This window comes from Stigmatopora nigra, chromosome 14 (genome assembly GCF_051989575.1).
Source record: "Stigmatopora nigra isolate UIUO_SnigA chromosome 14, RoL_Snig_1.1, whole genome shotgun sequence".
Lineage (NCBI taxonomy): Eukaryota > Metazoa > Chordata > Actinopteri > Syngnathiformes > Syngnathidae > Stigmatopora > Stigmatopora nigra.
This window is the reverse complement of record NC_135521.1, coordinates 12,099,310-12,119,435: the sequence shown is the minus strand read 5'-3', so window position 1 is coordinate 12,119,435 and position 20,126 is coordinate 12,099,310. Positions and strand designations below refer to the sequence as shown.

The 20,126-nt window shown below is 37.4% G+C and overlaps 1 protein-coding gene across 1 annotated transcript in view; it reads right to left on the bottom strand.

Moving 5' to 3' along the window:
- gpc3 (glypican 3) overlaps nt 1-15,646 on the bottom strand; it is a 69,694-nt gene extending 54,048 nt beyond the window's left edge. The window contains exons 1-2 of the mRNA XM_077733339.1: nt 15,206-15,646; nt 10,504-10,665 (exon numbers count right to left, since the gene is read on the bottom strand). Of these exons, the coding sequence (XP_077589465.1) occupies nt 10,504-10,665; nt 15,206-15,365 (322 nt within the window). The 5' untranslated portion in view covers nt 15,366-15,646. The remainder of the gene's footprint in view (nt 1-10,503; nt 10,666-15,205) is intronic.
- Between the last annotated feature and the right edge of the window lie 4,480 nt (nt 15,647-20,126).

The window sequence follows — 20,126 nt, the reverse complement described above, 5'->3', positions numbered from 1 at the left end:
ACATTTTTTTCCATATATAAAGCACACTGGATTATAAGGCACCCTGTCTAGTTTGGAGAACATTTAAGACGTTTAAGTGTGCGTTATAGTCGTTAAAATACGGTACTTAAAATCCCAAGATGAAATGATGACATTCTTGCAATTCAGAAGAGCCTATTCTTCCTCCTAAGTCATTTCTTCCAAAAAAAATGACTAAAACAGTTCTTTTATGTTAGAAGAAGAATCATCAACTATTCCCTTTTTCTTAACAACAAACATCTCCTTCAAATGAGTCAGATGTAGAAATTTATTATACGAGATTTGGCTGTAAAACTTGTTTTCTAAAAGAAAAAGCAACATAAGATGTTTTCGTGATGCAGAAAACACTGTAGTTTTAAAGAGTAGTTGTAGTTTTCTACTCTTAAGAAGATTTACATGCAAAGTGACAGATTTTAACACTGCAGCAGCTCCATGTCATGGATTTAATATTTCTGTTCCTCAGTTCTGCTTTGCTCCAAAAGCAACAAAGAAAACTGCTTCTCAACTGCCATTCACCATCTATCGACTTTCATATGACATTGACACCCTAAGAGTGTCCTGCCTAGCAACAGTTCCATTAATTCTGTATCTCCTTTACTAGGAATATTGACTGGAAATTGTCAGATACAAGAAGACTTGCATAGAAACCCGATCTGGGGGGACAGAAAAGGGAATTCTTTTTAGCAAAATAACTTAGAAAGTCATCGTCTGACAGGCTGTGTCTTGTACATCCTCTTCAGTGTGTTCTCAAGGCTTCCTATTATTTTTCAAAGAACAGAGCAGATCTCTGTCAGTGGAAGAAAAGATTAGATGGCAATGGCTACATTCTACCCGTTGCCTCGCAAAAAGGCTCAACTTCAGCCAAGAACGAGAGGTTCTTTTTCGTCTGTATTGTTCAGTTTGAACAGATACAAGTAGACAAAAGACTTCCAGTAACTATGATTTTTTTTTTTTGGTCCTATTCATCAATGTGTCTCACTATATCTCACTCAATACCTTTTTGTATAAGTTTACTGCAGGCGCTTATATAAAAAGTTGTACAAAACATGCAATTCCTTGAGCTATACAATAGAATAGGTTAAGTTTTTGCTTGATTATGGAATTGTTTTACCGAATGAAAGCTTGTTTGTTTAATTTCCAATAGAGTTGTTTTTCGAGTTCCGACCTTAATTGTTATTAATAAATATCTAATATGCGATGATTGTTGCAGTTGTTGTTTTTAATTATGCAATTGGATTAATCAATAATCTTGTAATTGTTTTGATTTGAGGCCTTAAATGGCTAGGAGAAATTTAGGACGATGTCAGAATGAACTCTCCTCACAAGTATCATCAGAGAAGCCAAATTAATTGGTGTCCATAATTAATCAGATGTCTCTATGTATTGTTTTATAATTATATTAAAGTATAATTATTGATGAACCTAACAGATGATGATCTTGCTCTGTTCCATGTCTTGTATAACTACTACTAAATTTCCCCAGGGTTGATGATTAACCTTAACATTGACCCTCTTAACCTAATGAAGACCTAGACACTCCAACTGGAGTTTTTTGTAAGTAGATCCAATCACAGCAACACCCCTTGGGTTTTGTACCAAGTCCGTTCAAGAATGTTGTGGTAAAACCCAACACCTCTCCTGGGCTTTTGACAGGGTTTGACTTGATCTCTAACTGAATGTGTGTTATCTTTTTTTCCAATGCAGAATCTCATGCCCTTCTGAAAATGATATCAATAAGAAGTGATTGTTAATTAGAGCACAATCCGCTGTCTCACTACAGAAAGTATGTCACCTCATCCAACATTTGTCATGTGTTTTGTGCATTTTATATTAGACAGAATGTTTGGAAATGAAGAGGAAATGAATAGGAGCACAAAATTAAATTCATTCAACAGATAACAAAGAGTCTCCACATAAATTAATGAATGACGGTCGCATCCTTTGTTTCCGTTTAATGATGGAAATGAATATATTGCTTTTGCGACTTGAAAGGATGCTTTGAAAAGTATCAGCCAAAACACAAGTTATAAAGTGAAGCACAAGTGAATGAGAGTACGGACGGGAAATTGGATTTGAATTGTAGATAAGGCAACCTTGACGGTTGAATTGCTATTTCCTTATAAAGTAAAAAAGTGCAATGCTTCTCAGCTACTGAATAAGGCCACAAATAAATAAAACTAATGCTTTTAATCCAAATTCCGGTAATATTAGGCTGCCATTGTTCTCACTTTAACTCGTGAAAACAAAAAGTGTAATGTCAGTGCCTATACAGCTGGGATAGGCTCCAGCACCCCCAATCTTTAGTAGGAAAATGAATGAATGAATAAATGATAAAAATAAGAATAGAGGAAATAGCATGATGGTCATGGTGACGGCAGAAAAAAAAACTTCTACAATACAGAATAAGTATACTGTATGTACTATCCTTAAAATATCCATAGAGAGGAAGTGTAAGCCTCAAATAAGCCTAATAGCATTGGGGAATAAGACAGACAAGCCGACAAAGTACATTTGACCTCATTGTATAAACATCTTGGAGTGGGTGTTTTTCTATTCTCATTCATCTGAAGTCTTTGTGTTCTACTAAAGACATTCTTAATGGAAGCCCTTTGCTCAGCTTACTACAGAAGCGAGATGAGTGACGTGGAAGTAAACAGGACTCCTCTCGGTTATTAACACTGCATGGACTTGTGAACTCTGGCTGACTTCAGAGCAGTGGTCGGAAAATATGCATTTTCCTGGTGAATTTTGGTCAAAATAGTCATGAAAGCATTGGTTTAGCAGATGGGTTTACCACATTTTGTGGACTATAAGTCATACATCTTTACATAGATTGGCTGGGCCTGCCAAATACACTTTAGGAGTTTACAAATTAGGATTTTAAATCGCCTAAAATGTAACCCTAACCCCATAACAAAATGAGAGCTTGACATGATTTAAAAGAGTACAAGTGGTATATGTTGGATGAGAAACAGAAAGTCAACTATGGAAAAAGGAGACAGGTAACAACAGAGCGACTCTTGGGAATTGGGTTGGAGGGCAAGTGGTTTGAGTGACAGGGTGACACTGTCAACTCTTCTGCATCAAACTCTTCAGGGAATGCCCCGAGCGTGTTCAGCTGAGTAAACCGCTGCACTGACGAGACTTCCTGAAATAATACTAGGGCATGATTCACTTCTCTTGTGCAAATTCCCTGAAGTAGACCCGGTGAGGCCGGCCGACATCCTGCAAGCACTTGTCCAAAATGACTCCGTCGGCATGGCCAAAGAGATCTTCTCCCTGAAGGCTGGAGAACAACTCTCTGGTGGCTCATTCCAAATCCACAACAAAACTGGTTCCTAATGAAAACGTACTGAAACACAGCTCTACTGGTCCACCCTCCATCTTGGCCATCAGGCAAGGATAAATTATAAATGATTGGCCGCTCAGCTACAGACAATCGATACTAACAAGGTCCGCATTTGCCATGACACATTTATTTTCCCCCCAGATCCTGTCTGTCTGAATTCTGCGAAGAAGAAAGGCCCAATGCTTGACAGAATAAACCTACAATGAAGGTTTTAAAAAGCAAAATATGTCGTACATGTTAAAATATAAGGGTTACTGGACCGCTTTGATCGACCCACCACTTCCAAACTCCCGGCCCGTCACCTCTCAACCGACAGCCAGACCGGGAATAAGCTTGTCGGAGCACTCCCTGCTTCACACCACTTAGCCTTTCTTCTTCTCTTCTTGGTTGGAGATGTCGAAATAGAGGCTGGGGCGTTAGGTGGGTGGAGGAAGTCCATTGGGAGATTGCACAGCCTCCTCAAGCCAAAACATTTCTCCTCACATCAGTCATGGCGCGAGGGCAGAGAGGCGTGCAGCACTTTTTTTTTTTTTGCGCCGCTTCTCTTCCTTCGGTCTCACTGTGTAACACAATTAGTTTTTGCTTGACCTTGACATCCACTCGTAGTCTTGCTGGGATAACATGGTGTCCTTCTGTATCACTCAATATTTTCTAAATATGGACAAGTCTACCTTGAGCCGGAGACTTCTTCTAGAATTCGAGAACATTCTCGCTTGAATTTTCTTGAAAAAGAAGCCTCTCTTTTTCTGGCTTTCTGCTTCACATTTATCATTGATATGTAAAACTCAAAGGCTGGATTTTCTTATCTACTAGATGAAAGGTAACTTAATTTATCAGATGTTTTATTTGATCTTTCCAATCTTTTGCACAATCAGAGGAGGTTCATACGAAATTAAGCTTTTCTTCAGGGGTAAAAATCAAGCTCCAAAAGGATAATCTTATTTTTATTTCATGCACAGGCTAACTCATATGAAAAAAATAGGTTATACAGATGCTTCCATTGCAAAGTGATTGTTTAGGTCAGTTTGCTTTTTTCTCCAAAAGTGCATGTTTTTGTCATTTATAATCTGGATTATCTAAATGTATATGTTTTTTAACAGTGTACTGTTGTTTGTGTAGAGACGTAAATATTGTCCATCTTAGAGTACCATAGGTTAAATTATGATCTTTAGAATAACCAAGACATTGGACATTCTTTTACTGGTTTGTTTGTGTGTCCCTGGTGGCATTGACATTGCTATACTGTTGATATACTTTGAATCATGACACTGATTAAACCATAAAGCATGCCAACCAAAACTGAGTCACCTGACATTTAGACTTAATTTGGCTATAATTGATTTCAATTTAGCTCTGAGATGTCTGTTCTGCATCTAATACAAATATTGTATTTCATCTTGAATAGTATTTAGTTGCATGTTTAAAAATACAATAAAACATGTAGTAGTTCAAAGTATGTCTAATCTGTTTGTGCTACTTTACTGATTGATGAATCACTGGTGTTTTTGGTTAAATAAATTGTAAATTGATCTAAATGTTAAGATGCGTATGTATATATGCCTCTAGTCTACCAAGTGTCATTCCTTATATTTATCCAAAGGCGAGACCCCTCCACCCAACCATAGTTGTTTTGGCTGCAGGACTAGTCTCATATTGCATAAGCATTTTAATATTTCATGAACAGATAAAATATTCAGCTCTCTGCAATGGCTGATGGTCAAAGGCATAGGACAAGCAGTGAGGTCACGAGGTGAAGACATAACTGTAAAAATTGAATAGAACCAATGAACGGGAAGCTATTCGCTTATAACTTAAGACTCCAGCCTGAACAAAAGTTTGCCTGCACTTGCCCTGAAATTGAAACTATAAATTCTAAGTACACATTTGTCTGTTTCAGGTAGTTTGACTTCCATTTTCCCAGCAAACATGACATATAGAAATAGCGTGGCTTGATTTAAAGCAGCTCATTTGCCATTATACACGTGCAAAAGTCAATATAAGTGTTACATATTGCTTCTATTGTCTGCACTCCATCACAACTCATGAACTTGTCATCAGACAGCCCCAAAAACAAAGGATCCTTGGCTCAGCTGGAGATGGGAGGAGCTGTCAGTCCCTTCTGCTTGGTTTGATGAGAGCATTTCAAATGACACTTTGATCCTCACTGCACACTGTTTGTTTTTCCTCCATGATGAAATTCAGCTCGAGAGGCGTGCAACAGGGCTCATCATTAAAACGTGGCTCAAACACCGAGAGCTACTCGGCTTGTCCTGAAAAACCACTGGTGACAATTTTGGGTCACATCAGCATAAAGAACACAGCGTGGTAGGTAGCGTAGGAATTGTTCACAACGGAAATCAAGTCTTTCCGCCTGTGAAAACAGTCACCGTAGACTGAAAAACTCTCTTTTTGCACCAATAAACAAATCTAATGAGGCACATCAACCACAACTTGCAAACTAAACAGCAAAAAACGCATCCTTTACCAGTAAAACTTATTGTATATCTCTTGAAGAAAAGTCTTCTTTCAAAAAAATGTTGTTCAATGGACAGGGAAACTATGACAAGATGTGAAGAATGTTATTTGACTTTTTGGAATGTCTATTTTAACCTTCATATTCAACACTGATAGAAGCAGAAAATCCTTTACTACAACGTAGCACACTTGCTCTAAGACGGAAATGATTCCTTTGTTAAGTGCACACATGTAAGATGAGCACGCCAAAAGCGAGTGTATGTCTGAAAGAGGCTCTTTTTCTTTGGTAATTCCACTATTGAATCAATTTTACCCCATGCCGTGTTGACTGGCTGAATTATTATCAACAGAGAGACAGCTGTCACATGCGTGTGGGTCAAATAAAAAAGACAGTGTGATTAAAAAGGTATTCATGAACATACTTAAAATAGGGTGCCAGCTTTGTTGTTAAGAAGGGAGCAGAAAACCTCCTGTGGAGACAGAAAAGCTTGGCAACCTACATAAAACCTACAGGGATAAGAAAGACTTTTTAGAGAAAAAGTCAATGATATCTCGGTAAAACGTGTTAAATTAAATCATGTAGTAAGGTAACTAGCATGACTCCATGTTTCATCCAATGTTGTTTTCAAAAAAAACTGTATTTTAGCGTCGAAAACAATGTGTCAGTGATGAGAATTTCATATTTGAGTAATCGTGTAGTATTTATTGTCATTAAATTAATGTATTGTTTTTAATCATGTCAAAATGGACTATAATAAATCAATGTTTTATTCAAGTTTTCAGCAACAGTGTGTTGAAGGACTAAAATGGCGAGTTCAAATAACAATAGAATTAAAATACTATACTGACAGCTTAAAAATCATCAATAAAAACATTGATGTATGTGTATAAGGATAAAAGCACATGTTTTCATCTACTAAATGCGTAACGCTTGTCATCCTAATAGAGTGACAAAATGCATCTATTTTGCATGTGCCTCTGGGGACTTAAGACAGATATTCCTGACTCTCTCCACAAAAGGGGAATAATGAGCAAAGTCACAGTCAGCGAGGATTTGCAGGTGCATTTTTTTCATGTTGTTTCTCAGACTCACACATTCTAAAATGTTCTCTAAGGCAATTCACTACATAGACACAGACTCCTCAGTGACTTCTTTTAGATAAAAAAACAAAAGTGTTGTTCTAAAATAGTAAGGATCCACATAGTATTACTTTGTTGATGATTTTACCAGAATAGTACGACACCAAAAAAAAACTAATGGCTGATGAGCGTGATGATAAAATGCACTCAATGGCAATTAACTCAAAGTTAAATTGCAAGTTGATGGAAGAAGATCAGATAATGGTTCGTCTACCCCTATTGTGCCTTCTAAACGATGCTCTGAGGAGCCTATTGGAGCTAGGAAAAGTGCTCATCATTAAGTTATTAGATTGGCCCGAGGCAGCACGTAAACAACTTCTCGCAGTCCTCAAACTCTTCACCTCACCAGTTTTTTATTAAGAAAAAAATACTTCGGTAAACAAAACGATTGCAAGGTAAAAGTATGTGTTGAGAACAATGGCATTTACAGTCAAGAAGATAGCTAACCAGCCAATAAGAAATGGCACAGAGGATACACAGGTCCAATTTTGATTATGGACCACCAGAGCCTGTCGGAATTGTCCACCAGCCAGTCAACTCTCATTAGATCTCTTAGTGAAAACGCCAATTCAGCATGATCTGAGACACCAGGGCAAAGTCCTGTCAAGGTTGGCCAGCAGTTGGCCAAAGAGAGGTCGCCGTTTGGATTCCTTGTTAAAGTAGTAATCATATACGAAGCAAAGTCGATCAAACGTTTCTTGCTGGTAATGAGATGATAAATATGGAAGCTGCTGGGCATAAAGTAGGAGTCAAGGGCGTTGTCCATTTACACTTTTTTCCAGTTAAATGTTACGGTCTAAATACTGCAAGTTGATGTAAAGACGACAAGAGCCTCAGGGTCCTTAATAATTGACAATGAAGATGAATTTCCAATGTCTCATGTGTGGAAATACAACTTGTTCCTGATATTTCAATAGATATAAAACCAGTAACTTGAGGTCCACTTAAAAGTATAAATATACCAATTGGGAATCTGAGGCAGTCTACTGGGCCATTTATTCCCTTTTTAAAATGTTCATTTACTGCAACAGTGGTGCATTCAAGCTAGAAATTGCTACTTAGTCAGAGAGTAGACTTTTTCATAACAATTCTGATGTCATTTGTGTCCCTAAATTGAAAAAATTGAACTGTCCGTATAGTAATATGGATTAATACAAAAAAAATGAATATGTTCATAAGAGTTCTCCAACAGAGTGCCTGACCTTGAAAACAGACTTAGTGATCCAAACTATACAATCAATGACTGAGTTGTTCCAAGAGCACCACGCTGGCTTAGTGGATATCACATTTGCACTCTCATGCATTACATTACAACAATCCAGGCCAATCCCGTCGACTCATGTTTATTCATTTGGACTCGGGTATGACTGCCCTGTGGGTCAGGGTTGGTTACCCCCAACTGTGGACGACTAATGCACTGTGATGAGAACGAGCTGACGGAATGAGGGTCTTTAGAACACATCATTATTGTATTATAGATGAATCTTTTTTAGGGTTTATTTAGACACCAATCCAATTCTAAGATTTTTTTTTAAATTGGGCTCTAGATCTATTTAGATTATTTAGATGTTTTTTAAATGTTAAGATGTTTTTTTGGCATTTATCTGCAGATTTCTGCAGCACGACATGATGTAACTGGCTTATAGCAAGAAAACAATTAGAGCTGTCAATCAAACTGCATGCCTAAATATATGGATTTGCAAGTTTGCTGTCTCATTTTAGACTTTAAAAAGGCACAGGTTTGCAGATTTTCATTTTGAACTAAATTGAAAGCATTAGACCATTAAAGCAGGTAATCATGGCACGCATGGCAGGCTCCAGGACACCCCCAGCGCGACCCTTGTGAGGATAAAGTATGTATTTTATTGTGATGCATAGGAAAAGCGAACAGAGCAAAGGGGATTCCAAGTTGGAGTACTCAAAGAGGAGCAATAGACAAGTGGAGAGAAGAAGCCTTTTGATCTGTGGTGAAAGTAAAGTGTCAGTGGGGGGCAAAAAAAAAAAAACATGGAGCAGCAAAGAAGATTGCAAAGACGACACACTCTCAATTCCCAATACTGGTAGCATAAACAGAGAAAGAAAGTCAAACAGATTGACTGAGACACAGATAGAGGGGAAGGATGACAGGATATGAGGGAGAAGGGGAAGATAAAGTAGAAGGAGACAGATAAGAGCGAGATGTTAAAAGGATGTTAGGCAGAGAGATGTTTTGCTAGTTCTTTGCAGCCCTTTGCTAAAGCAATTAGTATTGAATCGCATCTAGGAAAATGCAACGCTCTCTAATGTCGTTAGCTGTGGATGACCAATTTGAGGAAACCCCAAACTCCCTATTAAATCTCCCTTTTTAATTGCCATGTCAGGGGGTGGACTTGTGTGAAGCTTAAAATAGCAAAGTGAGTAAAGGAAATTTTTGAAAAACATTGCAAGAAAATAAAAAAAAATGCCAAATGTGGATTTTTTTGAGGGGCCCAAAAACATCAGCAACTCTAACTTTATACTGTGTAACCAAGAACTTCAAATAAATGCATCATAACTCCTCAAATAGGGCACTATTTCTGTATGAAGGAAAACGAACCATAGCCTAAAATGGAAAATGGGATTCTGCCTGTGCAATGCTTAAGGACTCTCAAAGCAAATTGCAATACTTTCTTGTCATTTGATTAGTACAGTCTTTCCTTATCATGATTATCGCGACTTCATATATTGTGAATTCACTTCTTCGCAATTGTTTTCTGTTATTAATAATTGAATTTTTTTTTTAAAGTGCATAAAAATGAAAGTCGATGCAGAAACTCATAAGCAGAAGCTTTCTACTATGACTTATGAACTATTTTTTTGGTTATCATGGCCATGTCTGGTCTACATAAACTGTGACATCCATAAAAGTCAACAATATCTCAATCAAGAAAGCCAAATTTAACATATTGGCCATTTTTTTCCATATCATTTTATGAGAAAAAAAGTATTTAAAATATCCTTTTTTTCACAACTGTATTTTCTGTTGCATAATTGATTCGGGAAAGAAAATGCTTTTGCTAATAACACTCTTAAAATAGCCTTAATGTTGAATAGCTTTGTTGAAATCCACAAACACTGACTGAACTCACATTCAAATATATGCGCAAAGGAGATCTTTACTCTGGACAAGTAAAACTATTTATCAATTTTCCCTCAATTCCCCGAATTAAAATCCTGAAGTGCTCTCTCATAATAACATGCCCATTCTCTCATCACCTGTCTGACTTCTCACCACCGTTGAGTGGTTGTCTCAACCACTGCTGCATTTCACAGATAATTACCACTCATGGCTGTAAGTGTGCTACAGTCTCTGGAGTCCGTCACACTTTTTTTTTTAAGCAACACGTCTGCCACTTACTGCCAAACCAAAAGAAAACTAGCTTTAACATCCACATTTGCGCATTACAACCTTCATTTAAGCACCTTGAAGTTGATCTGTTACTAACTACATCCATATCAGTTCTATTAAATGTCTTTGAAAATGTAATCATCTCAGTTATTACCTTGGAAAATTGCAGCATTCTGGATGATGATACGCTTGAGTCGAGCACTGACAACTTGGAGGCCAGATTCCAAGTTACTGCGAGCCGCTACCTGATAGCGCTCCTCCATCTTTTTGGAACAGCAAACTGGGCCTTTGGTTTGGCATATCTGCAGGTCAGCACCTGTCAGGAAATTAACAAGAGACATGGGGTTGTGAGTCTTAATGGAAAAAAAATAAAAATCTAAATTGCCTCTTGATGTAATTGCGCTAAGAGCTGTTCTCAAACCAGATCCCGACTTAATGAGATTGAGATTATTCTGAAAAAACACTCTTTTTGGACTCAAAATAAACAGCTGCTAAAAATATGAGTCATTTGGATGGAATCATGTGTGTGTTGTTTTCCACTGAGATCAATTTGGTCAAGAGAAACGATGGGACTACTCAAGGCTGTGCACTAAGATCAGAAGTATTTTTTTTCTCGCCCACAAAGTTGGAAGCCAGAAGCATTGCACTTTGCAAGCAAACAAACAAACCCAGCATGTTCTTAGATAGAGAGCCACTGATAAAACTGGTGAGGATGAAATGTGCAGCTGGCAAGTCATGCCTAAGGTTGTTTACTCATCGATTGATGAGAACTAATTGGACTCACAAAGATCTTTTCCAAAGAATATATCAACACAGATAAAACTATGAATGTTTCTCAACAAAGGAAAAGTGGATTTAATTTAATAAAGTGACACCAGAGGGAAGAGAACTAGTTTAGACAGTCAAAATCTACTGTGACCAATTAAAGTAACGCTGCAGGGTCAGCGTAATAGAACTTCACTATTGTCTGATGATACCTCAAAGGACATATTTCCCCAATAGACTGCAGGAGGTGCATCAGACTACTACTGCGTTTGTGGCATTGCAGCAGGGAAAGCAAAATCCCAAACCAGACCCAGCAACGAACGGGCTGTGTTTTTCAATGTGTTTGTATATTTACAGTGGTACGTCTACTTATAAAACTAATGAGTCATACAAATGGTTTAGTAACTTGAATTTTTAGAGCCATATTTGTAAATTCTCTCATTTGTTCCAGGTCCTCAATAAACTACCGTATTTTCACGACTATAAGGCGCACTTAAAAGTCTTACATTTTCTCCAAAATAGACACGGCGCCTTATAATCCAGTGCGCCTTATATATGGGAAAAAATTAAAATGTGTCATTCATTGACGGTGCGCCTTATAAGGTGCTGGTAAAACTGTCACACACCTTTTGGGTACAATCTAACATTGTTCAAGCCTTGAATCAATACAGACAATGACATCCAATTTATAAGATCGACTTCATTTCAAGATGCAGAGCAAAATTAATAGACTGTCAGCAACAACACAGGTGAGCAGAGCCAAATCAGAGGCGGCGTATCCTGGAATTTTACTTTCAAACCTGACTACAAAAAAATAAAAAAATACATGTCATGGGGCAGATGATAAATGTGCTTTACTACGCAAATTAATCAAAAAGATATAAAGAATTTCCCTAGTCAAAACACACGAGAATTTTACCTTCCTCTATTGTACAATTCAAGGCTATACGTATTGGCTTTCTCATTACAAGTTTATTTAAAAAGTGATTGTAAAACTTGCCGTTTAATTTTGGTTGGGAGGATATTCACACCATTTAACTTGAGGTCAATTACTTTCAAGGATCAAAATGCTTACTTGCAAATGAATTCACTCTTCAAAATGAAGAAAGACAAGATGTGGGCCAAGATCAATCTATGTGTAAATGTCCCCAATATACAAGCTGAGCTCAAGGTGATGCCTTTCAATTATCATGTACTTTCGGTCAATATGGTTGAGATTGAGGGGCCGGGGGTCAGTCCATTGTACATGCAGAGTAGCTGTCAAGTTTTTTTTAAGTGTAAATCTTGAAAAGCTATCTTTATATAATATTCCATTAAAAAAGTGCTCACACAATCCTAACGTTGCCAAAAAATTAAGCTTATGAAATCAAAAACCTTCGTGTCACATGTAGATAGGCAATATATACCTTTAATCTCACAATATTTCAGATTTTAATTCATATCTTTTTAAAATTACAATACAATTTCATTTACAATGTATGACTTAGTAGTGTTATACATATACTAGATGGAGCTGTAGTACTAATAATAGGGGTAATGTTATACATACAGTAGTAGTAGAAGTAGTAGAAGTAGTAGTGTTATACATCCACTGGATGGAGCTGTAGTAATAGTAATAGTGGTAGTGGTATAGTGGTTAGGAGTTGTGTTATACATCAACTAGGTTGACCTGTGCTTAAGGGAATTTCATACAATGATTATGCTACATTAAACCAAATAGAGCAAATAAAGCGCATCGGATTATAAGGCGCACTAGTGCCTTTTGATAAATTGAAATCTTTTAGTTGCGCCTTAGAGTGCGGAAAATACGGTACTCGTTATGAGCATACATTATAGATGAACTACCGGTGTAAAGTCAAGCCACATGGGATTGTTTCTATGTCTTTTTTGCTCACAGCTATGAACAATAGGCAAATAGGAGAAACGGCAAATGAAATATTTAAACAGCACAATTTACAAGCAACCTAAATATTGAGACAAGAAATAATTCTTTTAAGTGTCTGCAATCCTTTTCACTGTGTTTCAAGATTTTTTTAAAAAACAAAGCAATGATCTAAAAATTTGGAAGTGTGAACACTGCCAGCTGCCTCTGCACACATATTATGCACAACTACTAAATGAATGCACTTTAGTGTTGTTGTACTCTAGTGAGGGAGGATTTTATAATATTTGCAAGTGATTAGATGATGCTCTTAGGCAGCTCTATGATTTTGGTTCCAACAATAAGCGGGTGCCAAAAAGTCTTTGGCAACCTCATTTCTGCAAGATGTAGGTATTTGTTTTAACAAAAAAAAAAAAGAGAAAATGAAGAGAGGCATCCTTTTTGGTAAGGATTAAAGGAAGACAGATGTCATCACAGCCTTCTACAGCTTTAGGTTAAGGGTATCTTCCCTTCAAATGTTCACATTTTGTTCTGATAAATGTTTACATTTTTTATTTTTTCAATGCTTGGGGTAACAAGACAAAAAGGTTTGCGATATCTCAAAAGAATTAGCTAGATACTCATATTTTAGTAGCATTTTTTAATCATCAGTTCGATACTTGTTGCCATGTAGATGCATGCTCAGTATAACAAAAAAATGATAAATACAGATAATTTAATACTGCATTATTGCATGCTGTTGACCCACTCAACATTGGTCAGTACACACATTCAACATTTAAAGTGTAAGCATGGCTCTCATAGCCAAGGTTATTCACAGTGCTGTCTTATATTCAGTAGAATACATACATTATTCACATAGTTCTTCACAATTGTTTGGCTTCAAACTGTGGCATTGACTATCAAAGCTTCTTGTATTATATTTGCAAAGTTGAGTTCTTTAGACATTGTGCATACCTTGTGATAAATTTGTCTATGACCTCACTACATATTTTCTGTCCAAAATCAACAACTTTTTGGTCTGTTTCTTTTGTCCTTTCTCTTCAAAAAATGGCAGCGAAATTGAATACCTCGATCATTTTTGGAGTCTCACAACATTCGACCAATGATCTTTATACAGTATTACTTTAGGCATATACGTATTGCTTAAAATCTACTTACATGACACATTATCCATCATCAATGTTCTTTCAACCCTCGGCTTAGGTAACATTAGAATAATGTTGTATTGATTATTTGTTGTTATGTGGGAAGACATTTGAATCCTCCCACACTATAATCATCACCCTTTCGGTTCTACGCCTGGAATGTTGATTGTAATTCAGTAGTTTTTCCAAATGTCACCACATTTAATAACAATAATTTGACATATGTGTATTCCTCACTGGTCTTTACAGCCATCCTCTCATTTTGAATCCAGTCTCCCAATCAAACAGAAGTCATTAGTATGCTTTCTTATGAATACATACTATATTTATAGCTTATTCCAGCTAAGCATATTGACCTGGTTGTCAACATAACTGCAACTGTTGATGTCGTAGTATGTATAGAAACAAAACTTATGCCCTAACTGTGGTGATTCGTCCTTTGGCTGACCGTGTAGTGGTTTTACTTTAATGAACTTCTCTACTTAATTGAAGACCAACAGACTGAGATTTGTGGTAGCTAAATATTTCTATGGCTGTGCTTGAAATTCCTCCCAGTGGCTGTCAGATATCTGCTGGCCCAGGTGAAGCATGTTTGATTAAAAGTGGATGCATGGTGCAAACACGCTGCTGGAATTGCATGCATCCATAGATGAGAGATGAATGTGAAACATAGAAAGCATGCCAAAAAAATAACTTGCCTTAATGCATGTCACTAGAATTCATTCCAATTATGGAAATTGTAAATTAAATCCCAATGCAACAGGCTGAATGAAGCCTCAAACCTAAAAATGAATCTCAGTTTTATATTTCAAGATTCCTTGTACATTGTCAAACTTTCAGATATGCAGAAACGCTATTTCTAATACAGAATAAAATCCTAAACTTGAAGCAAACAAAATCTAAATCAATAATAAGAAGGTTGTCTCCCACTGATTTTACTGGTTGGTACATAGCAAATGAAATAAGACATTTAGTGTGATGGACTAAGTTTGAGTATTACTGACACAAGATGCAATTATGTGCATCCTCGATAGGTGAAAATGAAGGTGAAGTATAGTTACCTGACACGGCGGATTCGGGGACCCATTTGGATCCCGGGTGAAGAGTATGAAACACAGCACGAACCTCCTGGCAGTTCGGCGTCTGGCTGGGGGAGATCCCGGGGAACAAACGCAGGAAGGCAGATAAAAAAAGCGCACTGGTGACTCTTAAACTAAGCATGGTTACGCAGGAAAAACTTGAGTGCTATGACCAAAAAAAACGCTGTTTAAACGCTTTAAAGTTGGGGGATCTGGCATCCGCGTTGTTTGGATGACTCTAGTGGGCCAGCATCTCTCTTTAGGGTTGCGATCCACCGCCGACCCTCACAAGTTGTGATCTCCTGCGCCGAATACTGCTTGATTGAACTGGAGTTGCGTGTGCGAGCGCTCTCTCCAAGCGCGTGCATGGAGGCACGAAGCTGTGCGCGAGCACGACTGATGAGACGCACTAGCTGTTGGTGATGAATGATCAGGAGTATTATTGGATGCAATTAAGGTCGCTGTGCCTTTGTGAGTCAATATTTAAGCAAATTATAAACGTGTAGGGGAAATATTGTATTTTACTGGAGAATATCCAATAAAGTTCACAAATAGCAAGTTTTTTTTACCCCAAATTCATTCTTGAGTTTAACCTTTAAATTGACTGAAAATTATTTTGTCTAAGATTACATTAGAATAGTTAGTTTAAAGACTCTGCTCCACTCAGTTTCAATGAAGTGGAAAGAACGCCATCTAGTGTTTAACCAACGTGCCAACATCACTTTTGTATGTTATAGTACTACATGCAACAAAATATAGATTAATATTTACACTTGAAATAAATATTTTAGAACAAAAACATGTCCACCTGCAGCCAAAGAGTCAAGAAAATTATCATACACAATTTACCTCATTATTTTTTTATTTATTCATGCAAAACAAAATAATGAAATTCAAATCAACTACATTTTATCATCATCCAGGTTTTGACCAGTAAAGCACATCGTATCACTATAGCTTTTACCACAAGGAAAATCCAAGTCTTCACACTTCTTTTGACCAGTTGTATCGTAGTGTTGCTAAAACACAGCCATACACTAACCTCAAACAGACCACCATACATCAACATAAGCCACCTCTGCCAGTACAAATTGCTGCAAAATCATAAATACTTAGACGACCTAATTATCTGGCGGATTACAGATGGATACTGTGCAATTCCTTTAAATTTAGCCAAGTATTGAAATTGCGAGGTCATCCACCTGAAAACCACAAGACATAAAAAAAAAAACCCAAAAATGGCTACCATCTCCTGTGCATTTTAGGACAAACAGAGAGCTTTGCATGGATTTGCACAGCAGAAAGTGAAAAAGCTGGGAGAAATCCAACAAAACTCTTCGTCAGCCCAGCGAATTATACATGCTGATTCATTGCAGAAGTCCAAGTGACTGGCCACACCTGAAGTGCACATACTGCAGTAGGTGAAGTGTACACTACCTGCACTGTGAGCACTTTGGAACAGCCAAGTCAATGACTAGAAAAACATTCTAAGAATTGTAATTGGCATTATCAGTAAACCATAAGATGGAAGCATTTTCTCTCAAAAGTTGCTTGTAGAAAAGTCTCCAACTTGAGTTTGAAAGGGATCTCCAGCCAGAAGGAGCAACTAGGGCAGTAGATAATCAAGTATTTCACTATACTACACTAGATGCACCTTAGCTGGAGGATCTCAATATCAAGCACCTCGTCATAGATGGCAAGACAAGTTATATAGGATCTCCAGTCGTTCTGAAAAGAGAATAAAAACTGTTGATTATATTAAAATAAAGATGAATCATTGTAAACAAAATTCTACTTTATAGACACACCATAGCAAATTAGATGCAACACCGTTGGTAAGATTGGATTGGATAACTTTACTCATCCCGTATTCAGGAAATTACATTGTGGCAGGTAGCAAGAGGGTGATTAGACAGAATAAACAGCATCAATCATTAAAATCATCAAATCATTAAAACATAAAAGCCGCAAAACACAAAACGAACAAGAGTGGACAAAGCTACCGTGGCCGCCGGCTGCCGCTTAAACAGCGCCATTTGGTTGCGGTAACTGAATCGGACTCAAAAAGACATTGTAGAGTTGGACAAAAACTGGAACCCCACAGAACAGCAAAGCAAAAAGCACAAAGTACAAAGCAAATCAAAGTAAATGGAATCATCAAATCATTAAAACATAAAAGCCGCAAAACACAAAACGAACAAGAGTGGACAAAGCTACCGTGGCCGCCGGCTGCTGCTTAAACAGCGCCAATTTGGTTGCGGTAGCTGAATCGGACTCAAAAACGACCTTGTAAATTGGGCAAAAACTGGAACCACACACAGGAAGTCTTCCACGAGATGGGGAACTGCTGCAGACTGTGACCAAGGTGGAGAATACGCTCTTGCAAGCTTATTTGCACAGTTACTCAGTAGTCTGAAGCTGAAGAAAACAGCAGCAGGGCAGAAAATCTCGACTCCGTCGCTGTTAGGGGCCTACAACTCTTCCATCCCATCCCACGATGGAATGGTTGGTCAGAAGTGTTGCCTCTTCTCCCAGCACTTTTGTCCAGCTCCAGACCTCCGGCGGTACCGAGGTGTTGCTCCTTCTGCTGCGTATTGTGACAGATAGTTCCATGTGTGTGACAGCGTAGGCATGGCTGGCTGGTCCCCCGAACAAAAAAGAAGTGGCCGAAAAATGCCAGGCTAACAGAACAAGGAAAGTTGTAAAAACATTAAAGTAAAAAGTATAAAGTACAAAGTAAAGTAAAAAAGAATGCTTTAGGAAATATTAAAATGTCATTTAAAAAAAGATAGAAGAGCTGTAAAACATGAAAAACATAAGAGTCTGACACCCTTGGTGCAGAGCTACTGCCACAGGCTTCCGCTTGAACGGCGCCATCTTGGCTGCTTTTGAAATATTTAAGTCAATTTGGAAGGGAGCAAGCCTGGGCAAATTATGCCCTAATTGGTCCAAACCATCTGTGAAAATAAAAGGGGCCCCAAACAAAATTAATAAATTAATGAATTGAAAGGTTTTCTGACAATGCTGATTGACAGATCATTTTTAGAAATTGAAATTAGTATGAGTCTTCTCCTTGAGCCTCTTAATAGAAAATATTATCTAGTAGTGGATTGTTTTAATATTGATTTACATTTTTTAAATCAGAAAATAAAATAAAAAATTAGATGGGAAAGAAGAAACATTTAGACACAATATTTCAATTTTATTGTTAAATTTTTTTTAAACTAAAAAGAACACAGATCTATAATCTTCACTTGAATTTGATCAGAAAACAGAAAGTTAGCAACCATGATTTACTTTCTTGGGCCGCACAAAATGATGTGGCAGGCCATATTTGGCCCACGGGCCGCCACTTTGACACCCATGACTTATCTTCACAAGGGATGGGGGGGGGGGGGGGATAGTTTGGACACTTTTTTTTTTATAGTCCTTTGGTGTCTGAATGCTTGTGTTTGTAGACAAAGACAAACAATAAACTTCCACTTTTTGTTTGTTTATCAGTTAACAAAAGTACTGGAAGGCAGCCAAATGGTGCTATACCTATCATTTTCTATTTAAAAGTAGGCATTTAGGCCTCAGTTCAGATATCTTTAGGTAAGTTTATCAGGCCATGTGCTCAAGTCAGACAAAATAAAACAAAACTATTTTGCTTGATTTACATACACCCTACGAGTAAGGTTATAAATGACCAATTTAATGAATATAAAAGATCAATTCTTTGGACAACAAACACTATATGGCCGATATTGGAAAGCCAGCTAAGCTTTGATTTCGATTTGATTCAACAGCAATTTGAATTATAAAATATAAATTAGATTTTACCTGAAGAAAAAATACAAAGCATTTCTTTAAAGGGAAGAAGATTTGAGTGAAATGTTATTCTTTTGAAAATAAAAAAGAGCTATTGAAAGGATTATTTTGTGGCTTGATGTTTTCTCAATGTTGTATAATTGATTCACTATAATCGGAATACTGATCTCTGATTTTAAGCTCTCTCTAATCACTGCTATTCTAAAAACAACTTGATTATTTACAGAAGGTTTGAAATAGCTTGTTTGCAACAATAAAACAGAAAACATTTGGAAAAAACAACACATCTGCTGTAGAAATAGTCCCAAGTAAGCCATTGTAATGGAGCTAATATCCATCAATTGTAATGAGTAATTGTAAAATCCTCCAAAAAAAAAACAACAAGTTAAGAGAATAGAAACCAAGTTGAAAGTAGAAGATCATGTGTCCTGCTTTTTACAAAGTGGCGCCAACTGCACCTCGTGATGGGCGCGTCGACACTCATTTACAAAAAAAGAAATAGCCATCTTATCCGACTTTACTAGATTAGAGAACAAATACACAAGTCATCTATAACGGGGCTATTCATTTGTTGTTGTCTGATTTCCCACCAAATGCTCCTAACACATGCTCCCACCTAAAAAGTTGGTGCTGTTTGGCTTTTTTCAGACACAATTCTTGCATTACGACCCTTTTTTTAAACAAAAAAAAAAGTATTTGTTTTTTATGAATGATAAGAGTGGCTTGAATGAATGAGCGCAGCCTACCTTGAGTTGAATCCTTACCGAGCCTGGAAAAAGGAAGGAAGCTCCAACCTGGTCCGTCGTTCGAATCCCACCAACTCTCTTCAACCTTGGCCACAGATGTTGCATCCTGCAAGACCCCTTTTTTTAGGACCAAACAAAACGATATGTCAAGCATGAAATCGGGAGCGCATCTTCGAGTAGTTTTTCCTATTGATGGGGGTGGGGTCGCATCGGCTACTACGACGCAATCTTGATGGATGCAGGCCAAGAAATCCAAATAAAAGCAAGCAAGATGAATCCATCCAAAATGCCAAGGGGTACATGTATTTGTTGAATTAATGCCAAGACTAGTACGATGTGGTTTCATT